This window comes from Triticum aestivum, chromosome 7A (assembly GCF_018294505.1).
Source record: "Triticum aestivum cultivar Chinese Spring chromosome 7A, IWGSC CS RefSeq v2.1, whole genome shotgun sequence".
Lineage (NCBI taxonomy): Eukaryota > Viridiplantae > Streptophyta > Magnoliopsida > Poales > Poaceae > Triticum > Triticum aestivum.
Genome location: NC_057812.1, coordinates 426,894,785 through 426,914,439, shown reverse-complemented (window position 1 = coordinate 426,914,439; position 19,655 = coordinate 426,894,785). Strand labels below are relative to the sequence as shown.

Here is a 19,655-nt window from a genome sequence, read left to right as displayed (position 1 = left end):
GTTGTGACTTGGCGGTACTATTTTTGTTTTCGCAAATTTGCTTGTTCATGTATATATTACTACTGGTCTATTGCCACATCTTGCTTCTCTTAATCCCAGTGAGCTCTTTTTATATGGAACAAACTATATCCTCTTGCTCTCCGTGTGTCCTCAAAAATCCCATGTGGCAAGAGAAGAAAAGAGAAGAAGCATGACATGGCCATGCCTTATGGAAATTTTTTCTTTTTTTTAGATTAATATAGAACTACAAACATGAAGATGCATTCCTTAGCTCAAGAGTGTTTTGTACAACGCTGCAGGGTGACATGTTTTACTTAATTAGTCACCTCATAGAAGGGGGGGGGAGGGGCATAATCCATGTAATTATTCAGTGTAGATGCCTTTTTGAGTCACTAAATTGTAAAAAAACACATGAGTAAAAAATATACAAGAATGAATCCCATGGAATTTTTGTTTGTTTGATTGTATCACATGAAAGAAAGGTTTTTTTTAAGAGATTGGAGCCCATGTTAGGTTTTTCATGGAATGTAGTACAAATGATTCCATTAATTTTTTTCTATAGTTTGAATCCTATGAATCAAACGACAAACAACTTAGGAAGGATTCTTTGTATCAAAGAGACCTTTCAGGGGATATAGAATATAGTTATAGTAAAAAAAGATAAATTAGTACTCTTTCAGTAAACTAATATAAAAACGTTTAAATCACTACATTAGTATTCTATAAATATTTTTATATTAGTTTACAGAGGGAGTAATAAGTACTCCTTTTCCCTTTTACAAAGAAAAAAAATATAAGATCGTTTCTATTATTATATTAGTTATTTAAACGATCTTATATTAAGTATTTCAATAAGTAATTAAGAAAGAGCAAGAGGAAAAAGGAGAGCACAGCACCCACCGAGACAGAGTGACCCACACATAAATAGCATCCAACCGCTCCTAAATTAAGCGTCGCGTCGCGTCCCGTCCCCCCCTCTCTCCCCTCGCCGTCGTCGAGCCGACGACGATGACGCACAGCAGCAGCCACCACCACCACCACCACCACCACCACGCGCTCTGCTGCCTCTCCTCCGCACCGCAACATCCCGAAGCGTCGCCCACGCCGGCACCGGAGCCCGCCGCGGCCACCGCTACGCAGGTGCCGGGGTCGGTAGCGGTGGCCGGCGTGCTGCACAAGTGGACCAACTACGGCCGCGGGTGGCGGGAGCGCTGGTTCTCGCTCCGCGACGGGGTGCTCTCCTACTCCAAGATTCGGGCCGACGCGGGGGGCGGGGAGGCGGCCGGACGGATCGCTGACGACGGGGAGGTCAGGCTGATCGGCGGCGCGTCCGCGAGGATCGACGGGGGGCGCCGCCCGGAGAAGCCCGTCGGAGTCGTCTGCCTCAAGGTCGGTGGTTGCCTTCTCTCCTCTCCTCGTCGCCTTGTGGCGTCCGTGTGCACCCGCCTCGTGGTGGGGCTGGGGGCAGATTCTGTTTCCATTTCCTCTTCAGATTTCCTCCACATTTCTGATCGATCGTTTCAACCCCGTCTCTTACTCCATGCGATTTTTTCTTCTTCTGAACTTTCTTGCGCTGATCCCTCGATCCAGTGATTCGTTTGGCGCATTGCATTGCGCCCCTGGATCAAATGCTCAGATTCCCCGAGGTTTATTAGTTAATCCCTTCCCAGTTCTTGCATCGGTGAACGCGCTTTCGCCTTGTTTATGATGAAATGGTTGGTGGGAGAGCGCGTCATTGCGCTGGATCGAAGTGACGTGATATGCCTTGTCATTTTGCCGGCGGTGCATCGTCGTACCAAACTATTCATCTCATGTCCTGTCTCTTTGAAATTTCCGATGTTTTTTCTCGTCGGTGCTTAATAGAGGTGATCAGGGAATCAATCAAAATGCTTGAAAAGTCTTTGTGTTTCGACGCAGGTTTCTAACCGATCTGTGGTTTGTTCGTGATTTGGATGGACATTTTAAGTTTTATACCAATTGCTCATTATCAACAGGTTGGATTTTATATTAACCAGTCACCATTTCCGTGGTCCAGTGCCACCCGCAAATTCTTGTCCAAATTTAGCCCTATCTAGCTTAACCACAAGTGAACAAAAAGGCCTTGCTATTTTTCTCCCCCTCAAGTGTAATCTCCCCAAAAAAAGAGACCATAGCTAGCTTTCTCTATCACGCAGCCACAGGCACATCTATGGACATGGAGCCCTTGTACTTTCCACAGATTTGGTCAAATTTCTAAGGTTTGTGTGTTGCAGCTTCTGATAATGATGTCATTTGCTAGTTGCTACCGCTGCAAAGACAATGATCTTTAGCCGCTAGTCCCTGTCTTATTACTTTCACGGCAGAAGTGGTCCAATAGTGACATGGTTAATCTTTAATAGTATCATCAAGTCGAACAATCTGAGGGAAGAGGTGGGAGTATATGCTCAGGGAATTTCTTGTTGCAATTTTGAATTTTGCATTATTGGCTTGTACTGGTCCTGAGGTTGCTTTTCCACGAGCCCCTTTTACTAGCTGCTGCTGCTGCCGCTGCACCCGCAGTAGTAGAAGTACTGGCTAGCACCGGGTCTTTTCAATACAATTGGACATGGGTCCCAGGAATTCAAGGATGTACAGTTGAAATTAAGTGGTCACATAGAGAGGTAGAGGGACTAAAACGGGGGACCTGTGTGCAACTTGGATTGAATTAGGGGGACCTCGTGGACCTTCAAGGGCTGCATAGGTCGTTTGCTAGGTTCTCCTATTTTCTCGATCCCCCTCACCCCCTCTCATCCCCAAATATTTTCTTGTTGACTGTTAGATGCTCCTTTGCTTGCCTTCCTTTACCCTTTAATTGAAGCTGAAGGTAGAGGGAGGGAACCGAATCACATGATTTCTCTTGGAATACCAAGTCATTTTTCTTGTGTCTGCTTTTTGTCCTCTACTTTGTCTGCCTCTTGGTTGTTAACGGAATAAACATCGAAGCCCTCATCTATTAGTTCGATAGATTCCAGCCTTTGTATATGCTCCATCTTTGGCCTTGACAAGTAGCGTCTCGTATCAGGAGGTTCTCTTCATTTCCATGTGCAACGTTTCCCTGTGAGTAACATGGTGGTGCTAATTTGTTCTCATGTCTCTAGGTGTCCGCATTTCGTGAGAGCAAGTCCGACGACAGGAGATTCTACATATTTTCTCCCACAAAGACACTTCATTTGAAGACAGATTCGAAAGATGACCGTGTCGCTTGGATCGAGGCCTTGATCTTGGCGAGGAGTGTTTATTCGCTCAGGTCACTCAGTGGAAGTATAACTTTTGTGCAGAGTGATGTTTCAGTTTCCACTGCAAGGCTTCGAAATCGGATGCACCAGGATGGTTTAAACGAGAGTCTTATACAGGACTGCGAACAGATTATGCTTTCGGAGTTTTCAAGCTACAGAAAGCAACTGAAGCTACGCTATGACGATCATCTAAGCTTGTTCGGATCTAGCAGACACCATTTCGAGGTAAGAATGGCTGCGTGTGTTTCTTTTGAGGCCATGCAATTCTAAGAGAAAATGCTTATATGGAATTGATAGGTAGCAGGAACTGCTAATGCCTGAACCTAAATAGTGGAGCTACATCATATGCTTATTGGTCATATGTTTTTGCTTATCAGTAAATCTCATATGGAACCTTTTACTTAACTTTGCAAAGGTTACTCTCCTTGAAAGGTTACTCTGCTCTTTTTTCCTGCAGGAATTTTACATAGTGTATTACACACCTATTTGTGCAGGAAGGTAAAGATGGAAATATAATACAGGGGGCGTTGACAAAAAATGAATTTTCTAGTTCCCGGCATGGAAATTTCAGTGGTATGATTTCTTAACACATACTAATCAAATTACTGCACTGTGTTAGCTGCATGCATCTACTTATGTGGTGCTTGCGTCCTTCTTTCAACTGTCTCTGTTGGATGCTTTTTTAACCTTTCTCATTTAGTTGTCTGAATTATTTGGATGTGCTGCCTTATTTCCTAAAGAAAGTAAAGAAACTGTTGCAAGTTATTTTTAATGGAAACTGCTGCAAGTTTTATTTTTCCGGAAGCTGTTGCAAGTTTACTACACTATCGCCTATAATCAGCATGCCTGAGTTATCCCATGCTCTTGCATTAGCTTTTCTAATGATCCAGTGATTTGTTTTTTGCCCAGAATATAGCACAACAGAATCTGATGAATTTGAGAAGCAAGATGGTGGTGAATTGACTTGTGAAGAGGACTCTACATTCTTTGATGCTGCAGACTACTTCATAGAATCAAACAGCAGATCTTCAACAATGTCAGATTCCACAGATTGTGGTGTACACAGTGCTACTAACATAGATAATCCAGGTGGCCAAGAAGTTGTGGATATCCAAATTCAAGATTCTAACAACATGCTACCTGAAATCAAACGACGGAGTAAACTACCAGAACCTACTGAGAAAGAGAAAGGAATCAGCCTTTGGTCCATTATTAAAGATAGTGTTGGCAAGGATTTGACACGAGTATGCCTTCCAGTTTACTTCAACGAGCCACTTTCATCCCTCCAAAAGTGCTTTGAAGATTTCGAATATTCCTACCTTCTGGATCAAGCCTATGAATATGGAAAAGTGGTAAGATCACTTATACGTTTATGGTCTTGAATTTCTAGGATATTCAACTGTTTTATGATGAGTGTTTTCGGAGCAGTAACAGTAGTCACCAGTTGCTTTTCTTGTTTGTGGCCACATGGGAGTTAACATTGATTACGGAATAGTGTTAACGTTGATTGAGTTCTGCCACAAATTTATTACGAATGGGGCAGTTTATCTAGTAACACAGATCAGTGGATATTTGTCTTTGTACATATTGTATTTTTTATCTGGTACTCCCTCCGTAAACTAATATAAGAGCGTTTAGATCACTAAAGTAGTGATCTAAACACTCTTATATTAGTTTACAGAGGGAGTAGTTTTCTTCTGATTTGAAATTTCCATGTGCTGAGGTTGTGAAGTGTTATTACAAATTTTACTCATGTATCTATTGCATTTGATTTAGGGGAATAGCCTCATGAGAATCCTGAAAGTAGCTGCTTTTGCGATCTCTGGCTATGCTTCATCTGTCGCGAGACCTTGCAAACCATTCAATCCATTGTTAGGAGAGACTTATGAAGCTGATTTTCCTGATAGAAGGATCCGCTTTTTTGCCGAGAAGGTCAGTTAGTATTCTTTCTTCTACTTATGCAAAAAACTCTGTTTTACTTAGTCTGTTTAGTCAAAAGCTGTTGGAGTATATTTGTGTCCAAAATCATGCAATTTCTTCTGTTTAATAGCCTCTTTTGTTAATTTGGGAACTGAACATTGGTATCTTAATAGTCTGAAACTGTGCTTGCGAGGCTTTTAATTGCAGCATGTTGCTGTTCATCATTTGCATGGATAGGTTAGTCATCATCCAATGCTGATTGCCTGCCACTCTGAAGGCAAGGGCTGGAAATTCTGGGGCGACAGCAATGTAAAATCCAAGTTCTGGGGGCAGTCAATTCAAGTTGATCCTGTTGGCGTTTTGACAGTGGAATTTGATGACGGTGAAATCTTCAAGTGGAGTAAGGTGGGTGGCATGATAAGACGGGACACTCACGGATTGGAACTATATTCAAAACTGAATTCTGCCTGTCACATGCTGATGCGTTTTCAGGTGACAACAACTATTAATAACCTCATTCTTGGGAAGCTGTACTGCAACCATCATGGAATTATGCACATAAAGGGGAATCGGCAGTATTCATGTAAACTCAAGTTCAAAGAGCCATCGCTGCTTGACCGCAATCCTCACCTAGTATGTTTTTCTTTGCCTCCTTTTTTTACAGGTCATCTCATATTTTATCGTGAGAGATGTGATTAGCACCTTGTATTCCTCTGAGCACAGTACCTCCTGAGTTTCTGACCAATCTGTGTTAGTCATACCGTACGTGGCCTAGTGTAGCATATTTACTTGGACTACGATGCAGACATATGGATAGTTAATGCGTAGTTTTCATGGATTTAATGAGCAAAGCACGTTCCTGTATCACTTTATTTAAGGAATAGGTCGTGTAAATATCCCGTCCAAACTTTCAATGCAAGGTTACAGACCCCTGCCCTGAACTCTAGAATCAATTTTGCTAGAATTATTAATTGACCAAATGTGTGTAGATACGATGAAACTATTTCATTCTCATGATGATCCGACAGCTTGTAATGGGGTGCTTACATATTAAAGTAGGGGTATTACACATTACAGCCATGCTGTTTAGCCTGAATGCTATTGTAAACAGTTTTCCCCCATTTGAATTTGTGAATGTGTAACTGTTTCTGGTGGATCCCTGTTCATTCCTTGCATACACCTTAATTTCCTAAGGTACAAGGCTTCGTGGAGGACAATGATGGAAAGAAGGCTTCATTTTTAATAGGAAAATGGGACGAAAGTATGTACTATACAAATTTAGATACTTCCAAGGTCAAGAGCGCCGATCAATTGCAAGGTGCCTCCCTACTTTGGGAAAAGAACAAGCCTTCTCCCAACCCAACTCGTTACAATCTATCTTCTTTTGCGATCACATTGAATGAGCTGACCCCAGAGCTTCAGGTATTGGCGTGGTTGTAATCTATGTGCGTAAATACTCCATAATCCATAATATTCTGTGAAGACCTAAATAACGTAATTTTTTGACCATGGTAAAGGAGAAACTCCCCCCTACTGATTCACGGCTAAGACCAGACCAGCGGCATTTAGAGAACGGTGAGTATGAGAAGGCAAATACAGAGAAGTTGAGGTTGGAACGGCGGCAAAGAATGGTATGATCTCTTCCTCCCTCGCTTGCTGTCTGTCTGAGAAAGTTGGTACTAGCTAGTATAAATCACTTGCCACGCAGTTTCACTATATCTATTTTCGTCACAGTCGACTAAACTTCAAGACAATGGTTGGAAGCCTCGATGGTTCGAGCAGGACGCAGAGGACGGGGCATATCATTACAAAGGTGGGTACTGGGAAGCAAGGGACGAAGGACGCTGGGACGGATGCCTCAATATATTCGGGGAGTTCTCAGAAACGTGAACGATAGGCATTGCAGCAACACTTGGTTCATCCACCCCAACTGCAATGCGACGATCGACGTCGGAGCAGCATTGCGCCCCAAGGCATCATCGGGTTGAGGAAGAAGAGGAGAGAGGAATGCAATGCAGTGGCCAGTGGATATAGAGGCATTGAAGAAGAATGCCTTGCCGTCTTGAATGGTAGATAGATATGGATGGCGATGGTCTCCGGCCCTTTATTAGTACCTAAATAATAATTCAGCCATTCTTTCGTTCGTTTGTGTTGTATGCTTGTTGTTCAGTAGTCTTTTCCTTGTGGGATTGGCTGGTGAAGCAACTCTTATCTGGATGTTTCGTAGATCGTAGTCATTTGTAGAAAGAAAATAGAGGATGAGTTTACAAAAAATTACCATAGAGTGGACAGATAATGGCATAAGCTCGGCAAAGAAAATCCCATTCGTTGCTTTGCTGAAATGTTTGTTACATACTTTGTTCATATACTATTATACTGTATGCTCGAACAAAAGAAAATAGTAGTACTAGTTAGGTAAATTAACTATTAGGAGCACAGAACCATTTTCCTTTGTAGTAATATACGTGGCCTCTTTTGGTTCATAGGATAGGATTATCATAGGAATAGGAATCTTGTAGGAAATGAAATGACATGTATCTCAAATCCTATGAGTAGGAATAGGAAACAAGATGTCATTTGATTGACACCAAAGGATTTTTTTCATTGAGTCTAGACTCTTTTTTATTTTCTTACGAAATGTGAAGGATAGGAACCAATCCTATGTAAGAATAGGAATCTATTCCTATGAACCAAAGGGCTCTAAAGGAAAATTTTTTATAAGAATCTTATCCTTTAAAATTCCTATGAAATTCTTCTAAACTAAAGGAATAATGTTTTAGCTAATATATTACTCCGTCCGTTCCAAAAAGAGTGTCGTGGCTTTAGTTCAAATTTGAGCTAAAGCTGAACTAAAGCCACGACACCTTTTTTTTATCGAAGGGTGTTAGACTGTATATTTACATAGAGCTTCTGTATGTAAATGTATATTGTATTTATACACATTGTGTATCCCTATATATATAAAGAGCCACACCCGTATTAGGGTGCCGTTCCCCGCAAAATAATAATAATAACAGGGTGTCGTTCAGTTTCCCACAACCCTAAGTTTTACGTGGTATCGGTTTAGGTTTATGATCAATGTCTTCCGCCCTCGTCCCAATCACCTTTGCCCTAGCCGCCGCCGTCGTTTGTTCTGTCTCGCCCGCTGGTCTCCATGGCTGGTGCCTCCAGGCCGCCGCCTCCACGGTCACCGCTGCCTCCTCCAGGATTCGGTGATGCCGCCGCCTCGCCGCAATGCTACGACGCCATCATCCCGTCCCCGCCTCCTAGCTGGGCTCCGCCTATGGGCCTCCCGTGCCCAACGGTGCTCCATCCGCGGCCAACCCCGGTGGCCGTATGCCGCCATCGGCCCACGGCGCCACCTCCCCTGGCGTCCAGCAGCAGCCGCCGGCCCCGGGCGCCACCTCATACGGTGTCCAGCAGCCGCCGCCATCCACTAGCGTCGCCCCCCTACGCCGCTTCAGCGCCACCGCCGAACCCCGCGCTGCCACGGCCAACCTGTGGCTGACAGCGCCCTACGACCCCTCTGCCCATTGGCGTACACCTACCCGACGACCCCGACGTCCTACGGTGGTCCATCGACGGAGTTGGTGGCTTCTTCCGTGCACCCGAGTGTTTATGTGCCACCGCCATCTTCGGACCCTGTTGTGCCTACTACGTCGTTTTACTTTGCGCACCTGATCCTGAGCGTGCTCAAGTACTGCCGCTTCTTCGCGGTCGATATTTGGAGGGCTATGTTGATGGTACACTACCGTGCCCTTCGTCGTATCATCCGGCGCATCATGCTTGGGTGGCCCAAGATCAAGCCATTCTCTCTGCTATTCAGTCCTCTCTCATGGAGGGAGTCTTGTTGCTGGTCATCTTCGCCGCTACGTCTCGGGACGCGTGGACAGCTCTTCATACTAGTTTTGCTTCGCAGTCCCAGGCGCGTGCTCACCGTCATCGACTACTTCAATAAGGTGACAGGTATGGCTGACACACTTGCCTCCATCTGCTAGGCTCTTAGTCCAGAGGAGTTCACCTCTTATGTGCTCAATGGACTGGGTGACGACTATGATAATTTGGTGGAGAATATCAATGGTCGTGACACTCTCATCCAGCCGTGTGAGTTGTACGCGCGTCTCTTTGCCACGGAACAATGCATTCAGGCTCGCTGCTCTACATCGAGTTTCCCTTCTGCCAACGCTGCAATGCGTGGCAAGGGCAAGCCCTACAAGCCACCAACTGGTGGCAAACCTCCGTCGGCCGCGCCCAACTCGCGGAACTCCACCACCTCCGCGGGCGGCCGAGTCCGTGCCTGCTGCCCCTCATGTGGTGCTCAGGTCCCCTGCCGGCTATGTGGGCTTGATGGCCACCTTGCTTCCCGTTGTCATCGTTGCTTCAAGCAGGATTTTTTGGGGATTGGGAATAGGCTGCCCTGGCGAGTCATGAGCAGGGGCACACTCCTTCCTATCCTGTTGATGCATCATGGTACATGGATACGAGAGCTACCAATCACCTGACGAGTGAGATGGGCAAGCTCTCTACACATGAGCCGTATCGCGGACATGATCAAGTTCGCACCGCTAATGGGGAAGGTATGCACATCTCACATATTGGCCAGGCTTCACTTCTCACTCATCGATCTAGACAATTGTGTCTACTTAATGTCCTTCGAGTTCCCTCTGTTTCACGTAGTTTGCTATCAGTTTCTAAACTTACTCTTGACAATAACGTTCTGCTGAATTTCATCCTTTTCATTTTTTTGTCAAGGACCGGGACATGAGGGACGTACTTCTTAGAGGTCGACTACGCACTAATGGTCTTTATGCACTTGGTGTGCCACCAGCTCCTTGTGCTTTCAGTGGTGTTCGTGTGTTTTCATCACATTGGCATGCGCGCCTTGGTCATCCTGCCACTCCCATTGTTCGCCATGTACTTCATCGTCATGAGCTCCCAGTTGTGTCCAATAAACATGTTGATGCAGTATGTGATGCCTGTCAACAAGGAAAGAGTCATCAGCTTCCTTTTTCTGAGTCGAGTCGTGTAGTCAATAAACCGCTTGAACTTGTGTTTTCGGATGTATGGGGCCATGCCCAAACCTCTGTTAGTGGTCATAATTACTATGTCAGTTTTATTGATGCTTATAGTTGGTTCACTTGGCTTTATCTTCTCAAGCGCAAGTCTGATGTGTTTAATTTTTCTTGCAATTCCAAGCACATGTTGAGCATCTGCTCAGTCACAAAATCATTCATGTGCAATTCGATTGGGGGGGGGGGGGTGAGTACCATAACCTCAATGCATTCTTTAATAAGCTTGGAATTATGCATCGTGTGTCTTGTCCTCATACACATCACTAAAATGGTGTAGCTGAGCGCAAGCATCGCCATATAGTTGAGACTGGCCTCGCCTTGCTTGCTCGTGCCTTCGTCCCTTTCCGGTTTTAGAGTGATGCTTTCTCCACCGCCTGTTTCCTCATTTACATGCTTCCTACACGACTCCGTCAGATGAAAACACCACTTGAACTCTTGCTAAATGAAGTTCCTGATTATACATTTCGCAAGGTTTTTGGGTGTGCGTGTTCACTAAAAAAAAGACACATCCGTGACATTTTGGGCCGAACGAATTTTTTTCTGTCATGCTTATGATACTTCTACGATGATAATTGTGACAAAACCCGGTACCATCATAGATGTGGTGGGCTCCTACTTCTATGACAAAAAATCATGACGGAAAATGAGCTTTTCATCCTGGGCGGGCCGGAGACGCACCTGCATGACATTCTTTGGGCCGTCCATGACGGAAAAAATCATGGTAGAAGCGAGGGCGAGGAAATTTTGGGGAGTTCCCGGTTACGGTGGGTGGTCGGGGCCAAGCGATGCACGAAGGGATTGCACGTTTCTCTCGTACACGAACACGCGTGTGTGCGAGGCGTTGAGCTCTAACTGAACCCGAGTGAGGCGTTCGCTTACTGAACCCGAGCGATTGCACTAGCTACGTTACTGAACTCGAGCGATCGATCGATCCCTTGGTTGTTAACTGAACCCGATCGAGGGATCCCGTCGCTACTGCTACTAACTGAAGCCGATCGAACCTGCTGCCTCTTGATGAACAGTGATCGTGAGGGTTGGTTGAACGAGTCGAGACGTACGTGGTTGGGGTTGGATGAACAGTTCACGGTGAGGGTTGGATGAACAGGACCCCGTGGTAGTAGTAGGTCGTTGCCGCTGGATGAACAGGACCCCGATCGAGGAGGCCGGTGGAGGGTGGATGAACAGGACCCCGTGGAGGCTCCATGAACAGTAGCCGGTGGAGGGTTGATGAACAGGACCCCGTGGAGGGCTGGTTGAACAGTAGCCCGTGGAGGCTGGATGAACATGCCCCCATGGATGAACAGTAGCTGGTGGAGGCTGGATGAACAGGCCCCCGTGGATGAACAGTAGCTGGTGGAGGCTGGATGAACAGGCCCCCGTGGATGAACAGTAGCTGGTGGAGGCTGGATGAACAGGCCCCCGTGATGAACAGTAGCTGGTGGAGGCTGGAGGAAGTCAAAGACGGATAAACAGTAGCAGGTGGAGGCTGGAGGAAGTCGACGATGGATAAACAGTAGCAGGTGGAGGCTGGAGCGAGGCAGTAGATGGTGGATGAACAGTAGCCCGTGGAGTCCCGTTTTGCGGTACGCCACACCCCTCCCGATGAACAGGACCTCGTTTCGACCATAGGCACTCCAACACAAGTCTGTTTCCTCCATTTTGTGGTACGCCACACCCCTCCCGATCAACAGGACCCTGTTTCGACCGTAGGCACTCGAACACAAGTCCGTTTCCTCCATTTTGCGGTATGCTAGACCCTTCCCGATGAATAGGACCCTGTTTCGACCATACGCGGTCGAATAGAAGGCCCGATTCCTCCGTTCTGTGGTACACCAGACCTCGTTTCGGTTGTTCCGTCCAAGCCGGTTGGCTTCTGATGAACACGACGTATTCCATTGCCTCTCGATGAACATGAGCATTTCGTTGCCTCCCCATGAACACGACACAGTTTCTCTATTCCGACCCAGTCAGTTGGCTTCCGATGAATAGAACACCGCTGCTGCTGTTCGTTGGCTCTCCATATACACGAGCCCTGGTCGTACAAATGCACGAGTAGGCGTTCGAGACCCCGCCTGCATGTACGTATGTGGCCGTATTTTTTGGCATCTGGGTGTACGCATGTGTACACGGTTTTGACTGGACTGCCTGAACTGCTACGTCGGGGGGCTCTACTACTACACGTGCCGCTGCTTGCTCGGCCACGGTTCATCATTACAGAGAGACCGATCGACCAGTATGTATGTACACGTTCGTGACCAGAATGACAACACTACATACGCTTTGACCAGGTGGGTCCCGACTGTCAGGGAGGATAAGGAGGCACTTCCTTGCATGCGAAGTTATTGATGGTGGGTCCCAGCGGTAAGGGGGGAATCTTTTATTTGCCCGTAATATGGACGCACTTCCTTGCGTGCGAAGATGTAGCTAGTAGGTCCCAGCTTTCCGGGGGGAAACATTTTTTTGCAAAATACAGAGTCCCTTCCGATGGGCCCCGGCTGTCAGGTGGAGGAATAATAATTTTATGTGTAATAAGGAGGCACTTCCTTGCTGCGGCCGTGGACCCAGCTGTTAGCCTCTACACGTAAAGTCCTCTTCCAATGGAAGTCATTCCTTGACCACGTTGACCACGCCGCGCCAAGAGCACCAAGGCGATGGACGATGACAATGCCTGGAAGGGGATGACGCGGAGCCGGGGAAGACGCGACAGTGGATGCCCACACGAAGAGGGGTATGAGGGTTGACTGGTTCGACTGCAGTGTGAGGCTGCCGTCGCTGCAGAATAACACGGGCTGTGGGTGAGTAGACAGTAGAAGGATGGCCTGGCCAGCTGTGGGAGTAGGGTGGGGCGGTGAGGCCTGCGCGGTAGCATAGCCGGCCACTGGAGGTAGGAGCATGCGGTCTCACCGGCGCAGGTTTGGGCGGCTGGTGCAAGAATAGCAGCGATTAAGAAGCAGCAGGTCCGTTTGATTAAAATCCGACGGTCATTGATGCTAGAATCGTTTTGTTGACTAAGTTGACAAAACCTTGTATACGCGTCAACTTAGTAGGCCCATGGATCACCCTCCGAACCGATGCGCCCAAGATGTCAGTGGGAGGATGTAACATCCCAAAATTCTAAATTTTAGAATGTTATATTAAATAGATAGTTTTGATTGTTTGTTTAATTTTTGTGTGATTGATTGACTGAAGTGAGTGAAATTTGAAACTTTTAAAAAGTTAAATGAGAGGGAATAAAATGACTTTCCCAAACTTTCATTTTACATTTATGATCTCCATGAATTCAAATCCATTTCATCACAAAACCCTAGAGAGAAGATGATATGACTTCTTCCATATAATTAAATGAAAAAGGGTTTTTGAAAATATTTGAATTCTATTTGGAAAATATTTCAAATTCAGAAACTTTAAGCAACTCAATGATTTTCATGAGAGAAGATAAAATAACTGTTCAAAACATATGAAATATGAGTTGGGAGTTTAAAAGAATCCAATTTAAAAGTCCCTATGGAATTATTTTCATTTTGGAGTTATTTGCGTTTTATTCAAACAATTTTTCTCCAAAAATAAAATATATGGAAATTAGGGTAAAATGATTCCCTACATTAGAAAATTGGAGAAAATGGGTTTGAAATTATTTTTGGTATTTTTAAAATGATTTTTATTGGATTTTATTAGAGCTGTAGCACTGTTTGATTTATTTGAATTTTCGTGGATTTTATTTGACGTTAGAAAAATGTTCATGTTGTAGGAAATCTTTTTGTGAAAATTCTGATATATAATACGCTATATAAAAGTTTTATTATTTTTTGTGTTTATAATTTTACTCTATAAAAAATAAAAAATAAAAAATCCGCGACGGACTCCGGCTAGAGTCCGCTTCCAGCCCGCCTCGCTGCCTTGGACCCTCCTCCAAGTTAGGCCTCCCCTGCCCCTTTATATAACCCCCCGGCCTTTTTCCCTCCTCGTCGCCGCCCAGCGCCGCCTGTCACCCCGTCGTTCGCCGCCCGGTACGCCTGATCCGCCGGCCCGTTTAATTTTTTTTCTTTTTCTCTCGTCACGGACCTATTCATGATTATCTTTTTTTTTTCAGATTAGTCCCCGATCTTGCAACACTCGTAACTTTTTACTCGTTTGTCCAAATCCAACGAAACCAACGCCCACTTCTTCGTTACGATCCCCTCTATCTAGTTAATCAACTTGAACATGTTTTTGAAAGTTTAAAATTTTATTTCAAACAGCTTTGTATTTGAACTTCGTTTGATCGTAACTTGAGTTTCATAACTCCGATTTAATTGATTATTTTTGCAAATCGAAGCTCTTGACCTAAACTTTCTGATAAGGCCAAATTCACTTAATTTTTGTACTATTAGAAATTGTTTTATGTTACAAGAGTTAATTGCTTGTTTTCAAAGTTTTTTGAGATCTTCTCTTCGAATCTTTTGGCATGAGTGCTTATGTATGCAATTGCTTGCTCACGATAGATTGACCGGAGTGTGACGAGTAGAACTATCAGGAGTTATGAGTGCGAATCATCTTCATCAACAGTACAAGGCAAGTTCACACTTTGATCATACTTTTCATTACCCAGTTTTTATGCATTAGTTTCAACGCTCAAACATTGCATGAGTAGGACTGATAACATGTGGGTATTGGGAAGTAGTTGATGAGGTAGGAACTTATTGTCCTTTATATCAAACCCTTGGGAGTTACTTCTACGTTATGCTTATACTGCTATGCTATGCTCGTAGACGTTCATGAAAGATGTGAGAGTTATTGTTAACTAAGTTTTAACTTAAGGTGGCTATTTTAATACACATCTGGGTGGATTGGTTGGGGCACCCTAGAGTACCCAGTGGACTTGCCCGGGCACCTGGAGAACCCAGTACTTGCCCAAGGGGATCCTGGAGTAACCGTGTGATCACTCTATGGATTGCCACCCAGACTCAAAGGGATCATAAGATTATTCATGCTAGAAACTTCCGTGTGCAGCCACAAGCTATTATGGGCTCTAGCATAGTTGAGTATGTTACATGACCTCTTTCAGTGGTGGGCTAGCAGATGTAGGGTTAATGTTTCTGAAAGACTGTGTCTCGGTCATCCGTTTCTCAAACACCATGTAGTGCGAGAAATCCAACGGAGGAGATCGAGTCTTATGGGGAAAAGTGCGCAAACATTTGCAGAGTGTACAAACTAATCATGATTAGCCATGTCCCCGGTTATGGACATCTTGAGTATCTGGTACTTGAATTATTGATTTGATCTCATCACTTTACTTAATTAATTTGTTGGGTTATAACTATTATTTTGGGATTGAGTTGGAGGAACCTTCTCAATGTTTTCAACAAACTTTGTAGTTAAATAAACTATATTCGTTTGCTGTAGGAAAAAATTGGCTTTATGCAAAAATAAACTTAGAGCTTTCCACCAGCCAAATATGCATGTAGTGATAGCTATTATTCATCCTTGTCCTATGGTGTGAATTTGCCAATACATTCAATGTACTGACCCTTTGTGGCTGCAACGTCTCATGTTGCAGGAATCTTACGACAAGTAAGTGATACATTAGGGTTGCGATTTCTACACTCAACTTTGCCATTGGTGTTGATGGGAATCCACAACCTTTGTTACTTCCGCTATTTGGATTAAGGTAATAGTATTTACGTTACTTTATAAATGTGATTTACCTCTGTTATAAATCCTCAAGTACTGTGTGTGTCAGCATACCGATCCAGGGATGACACTTAAGCACAAAGACTTGACCGTCTAAGGTCGGGTCGCTACAAGATGGTATCAGAGGACATGTTGACTGTAGGATGTGACCCCTAGAAACTGGCAAGCCCATAGGAAAGATTTTTCTCTACAACTTCATTTTCAAAAAGATCTTTTACCTCTCTTCTCTTCTGAGCTTATTCAAATATTCTCTTTTAGTGAGACTATACCCCTTTCCCCTTTTGACCATGCGAAGATTCAGCTGATGAGACCACTCCAAGAAGGACAAGATATCAGACAACTAAGACCACTTTGAAATGAAGAGGATTTTACCGTGCGTTACAATAATGGAAACTACAACAGTTGAAGACTCCGAAGACTAGGAGAATTTGAAGGCTCTGAAGAATTCCCAGATTTGTATGACCTAGGAAGGCTACCCTTATGGAACCTGGCAGACTATGGAAGCTGTCAATATCCGAGATCAAGGTGTATTGGAGTAAGACCGGAACATGGAGCATTAGAACTCAAAGTTTTGTCAAGAGAACCCTAAGGCAGGAGATATCAACTATGGAATGATAACTCATGGAAATGACAAGAGAAGAAACATGGCTATCCATGATGTTATCGCCCGCTTGTGCTATTGTCACCGTGTTGAGATAAGCATGCATTTCATCGGAAGAATTTGATGGTAGAGGGCTAATGGAGCACCTATCAGCAAGAGATGAAGTTTTAACCTTAGCTGGTGTATCACTAGGATCTGGAGTGTTACATCAAGAAGTTTAAGGTGGACCTTTAGGAAGTCATATTTAACAAGGAGGCATTTTGTGAAGAACTCGGGACCCAGAAGCTGAAAGTAGCCAAACTGGAGGAGTAAAACCTCGAGATACCGGAGATTCGTCAGGAACTGAAAGACGGTAGGACCATGGCTCATGCCAAGGATGTTGAAACCCAGAAGTTTGGAACACAACTCCAGAAATATTGAAGGACGTCACGAGAGACTTCGCATTAACAGAGTTGATCTGGCAAAAGAGTTTGAGAAGGACAATCATGATCGAAAGAAGCCATCAGAGAAACAAACAAGACTTGAAGAGTTTGACGATGTTGACCTTCAGAAGACCAAACCCCTGTTATATACCTACCTTAGATGCGACGTTTGTGAGCTGTCATTTGTTTGATGTTTTTTCCGACAACCACAAAGTAAAATCTATCTTTTCAAAACTATTGGTTGCATTGTGTGTATCCCTCTCTATCTCCTTATCTCACCCCAAACCCATGGACCCAATAGAGGATGAATGGAGATGAACCCATATTTTCTGGACCGATGACTCAATTGGAGATGGACCGATGGATTCATAACATGGAAGATCATATGAAGAATAACCCTATAGACGGAAAAGATATAACCCAACATGCTCTTCAGTGCTTTGAAAGGGGTGCTGCTACTTGGTGGAGGATGTACCAAACCCTCAATGGATGGCAAGGACTAACCACTTGGAAAGAATTTAAGTTGACTTTGCCAAAGTCTCGGTTTGTGTCCCAGAAATTGAAGCCTTAAGGAAGGGATATGAAGAAACCTTGTGCATACAAGCTCTATGGAGAAATAGGACACAACCATAAAGAACACAAGGATGAATGCCCTAATTGTAAAGGAAGTCACCCAGCTGAAGAATGCCCAACTAGGCAGATTACTTGTTTCTTGTGTGAAGGGACTACCCACTACCCTGCTCAGTGCCACATTTACCCTTTGGTACAAAGAATCATCCAACAGAAGAAATAAGTAATGAAAGGAGCCCTCATGGAAATTCTACAATAACCGATGACGAAGGAAGATGTCGAGGACACACCCAAAGGAAACATAATTAAAACCTGCACCAAGTCATGCCATTCATGTGGAGAAGAAGGACATATCTCCCAAAATTGTGTGAATAGGGATCTAGTAGAATTCCCGACAGAGGAAGTAGAGTATAACCCACAGGAAATAGAAGCCCTGATTTGGTACGGAGAAGTCCAGGAAGAGAAATAGATTGGATCCCAGGAACAACCCAATTTCTACAAAGAAGGACCTGAGTCATATCACCTATTTCAGGTGTAAAGAGTCAGGGCACTACTTCAACAGTTGCCCAAAAAGGAAACCTCGAGACTTGTCGGAAGTGATATGTTTCCGTTGTAATGAAGCAAGACACTTTGCCAGAGATTGTCCCAAAGAGAAGGAGGCTTATGCCAAATAGTTGAGTTTGCAACATGTAGCGACCAGACCTCAAACAGTCTGATCTCTGTGCTCCGGTATCATCCCTAGATCAGTAATGCTGACACCACATAGTACTCGAAGGATTTATAACAGAGTAGCAATCACACATGTATTACATCGAGTGTCTCAAGAGAGAACTTATTATAATAAATATGGCTTAAGGCCATCTAATAACGATAACAGCGGAAGGCTTGGAAGATAAGTGAGTCCATCAACTCCAACGGCATCACTGAGTATAGAACCACGCCCTAAAAACTCCTTAATCGTCGTCTGAAAAGTCTGCAACATTAACGTTGCAGCCCGAAATGGGTCAGCACATGGAATATGCTGGCAAGGTAGCACATAGAGAGTAATGAAATGAAACAAGTATACTATATGCATACTTGGCTGGTGGAAAGCTCTACGGTTATAGTTTTGCGTAAAGCCAATTTTTCCCTACTGCAAAGGAATAAATTTATTTAACTATCATGGTAGTTGTTAAACATTGAGAATGGTTGACAGCATTCCTCAATCCCAATTAAAAATATCATTAACAAAGCCCAACAAAATTAATTTAGGGTAACATGTTGAGATTCACATGATAATCCAAGTACTAGATACTCAAGATTGTCCATAACCGGGGACACGGCTAACCATGATTAGTTTATTACACTCTGCAGAGGTTTGCGCACTTTTCCCCACAAGACTCGATCGCCTCCGTTTGGTTTCTCGCACTACATGGTGTTTGAGAAGACGGATGACCGAGACATAGTCTTTCAGAAGTGCTAGCACCTTACGATGGATAGACCGTTACACCTACTTTCCCCTACATCTGCTAGTCTACCCTGTAAGAGTTCGCACGACTTAATCAACTATGCTAGAGCCCATAATAGCTTGTGGCTGCACACGGAAGTTTCTAGTATGAATAGTCTCATGATCCCTTTGAGCCTGGGTGGCGGTCCAAAAGAAAACAGGCAAGTCCTGGAATACCCAGGTGCCTCAATCGACCCAGATATGTGTTTAAGTTGCCACCTTAGATAAACCATTAATTAACAAACTCACATCTGTCATGGATATCACTCACCAATCCACGTCTACTAGCATAGCATGGCATAATAAGCAAACGTAGAAGTAACTCCCAAAGGTTTGTAAGTAAACAGGTAATAGGTACTACCTCAACTACTTCCCATCCCACAATTTAATTAGATCCTAATCATGCAATGTGTGAGGATTGATCTAATGCAATAAAACTGGGTAGTAGGGAAGATATGATCAAAGTGTTACTTGCCTTGCTGATGATCCGGGAAACCTAGCGATTCGAAGTAACAGGCGGCGCACTCCGGGTATTCTATCACAGACAAACAAACAAGCATACAATAAGTACTCATCTAATGCACAGGTAAAAGTCAAATAAGAGACTAACCAGAAGGTTCAACTTAAGAACTCCGGTTTGCAAAAAGAATCAAATCGAAC

The 19,655-nt window shown here is 44.2% G+C and overlaps 1 protein-coding gene across 5 annotated transcripts; it reads left to right on the top strand.

Moving 5' to 3' along the window:
* The first annotated feature begins 942 nt into the window (after window positions 1-942).
* Window positions 943-7,516, top strand: LOC123147363 (oxysterol-binding protein-related protein 2A). 5 transcript variants are annotated; one of them, XM_044566597.1, is made up of 10 exons: window positions 943-1,389; window positions 3,117-3,479; window positions 3,749-3,827; window positions 4,164-4,606; window positions 5,031-5,186; window positions 5,412-5,579; window positions 5,667-5,807; window positions 6,369-6,596; window positions 6,692-6,805; window positions 6,909-7,516. In XM_044566597.1, exons 1-10 carry the CDS (start codon window positions 1,009-1,011, stop codon window positions 7,062-7,064), a joined length of 2,229 nt encoding a protein of 742 aa, XP_044422532.1. In that variant the 5' UTR covers window positions 943-1,008; the 3' UTR covers window positions 7,065-7,516. The 5 variants fall into 5 exon arrangements, with proteins under 5 accessions (XP_044422532.1, XP_044422537.1, XP_044422533.1 ...); XM_044566602.1 differs by having other exon boundaries at window positions 1,051-1,389; window positions 3,712-3,827; XM_044566598.1 differs by lacking the exon at window positions 943-1,389 and adding an exon at window positions 2,548-2,731.
* Window positions 7,517-19,655: the final 12,139 nt, after the last annotated feature.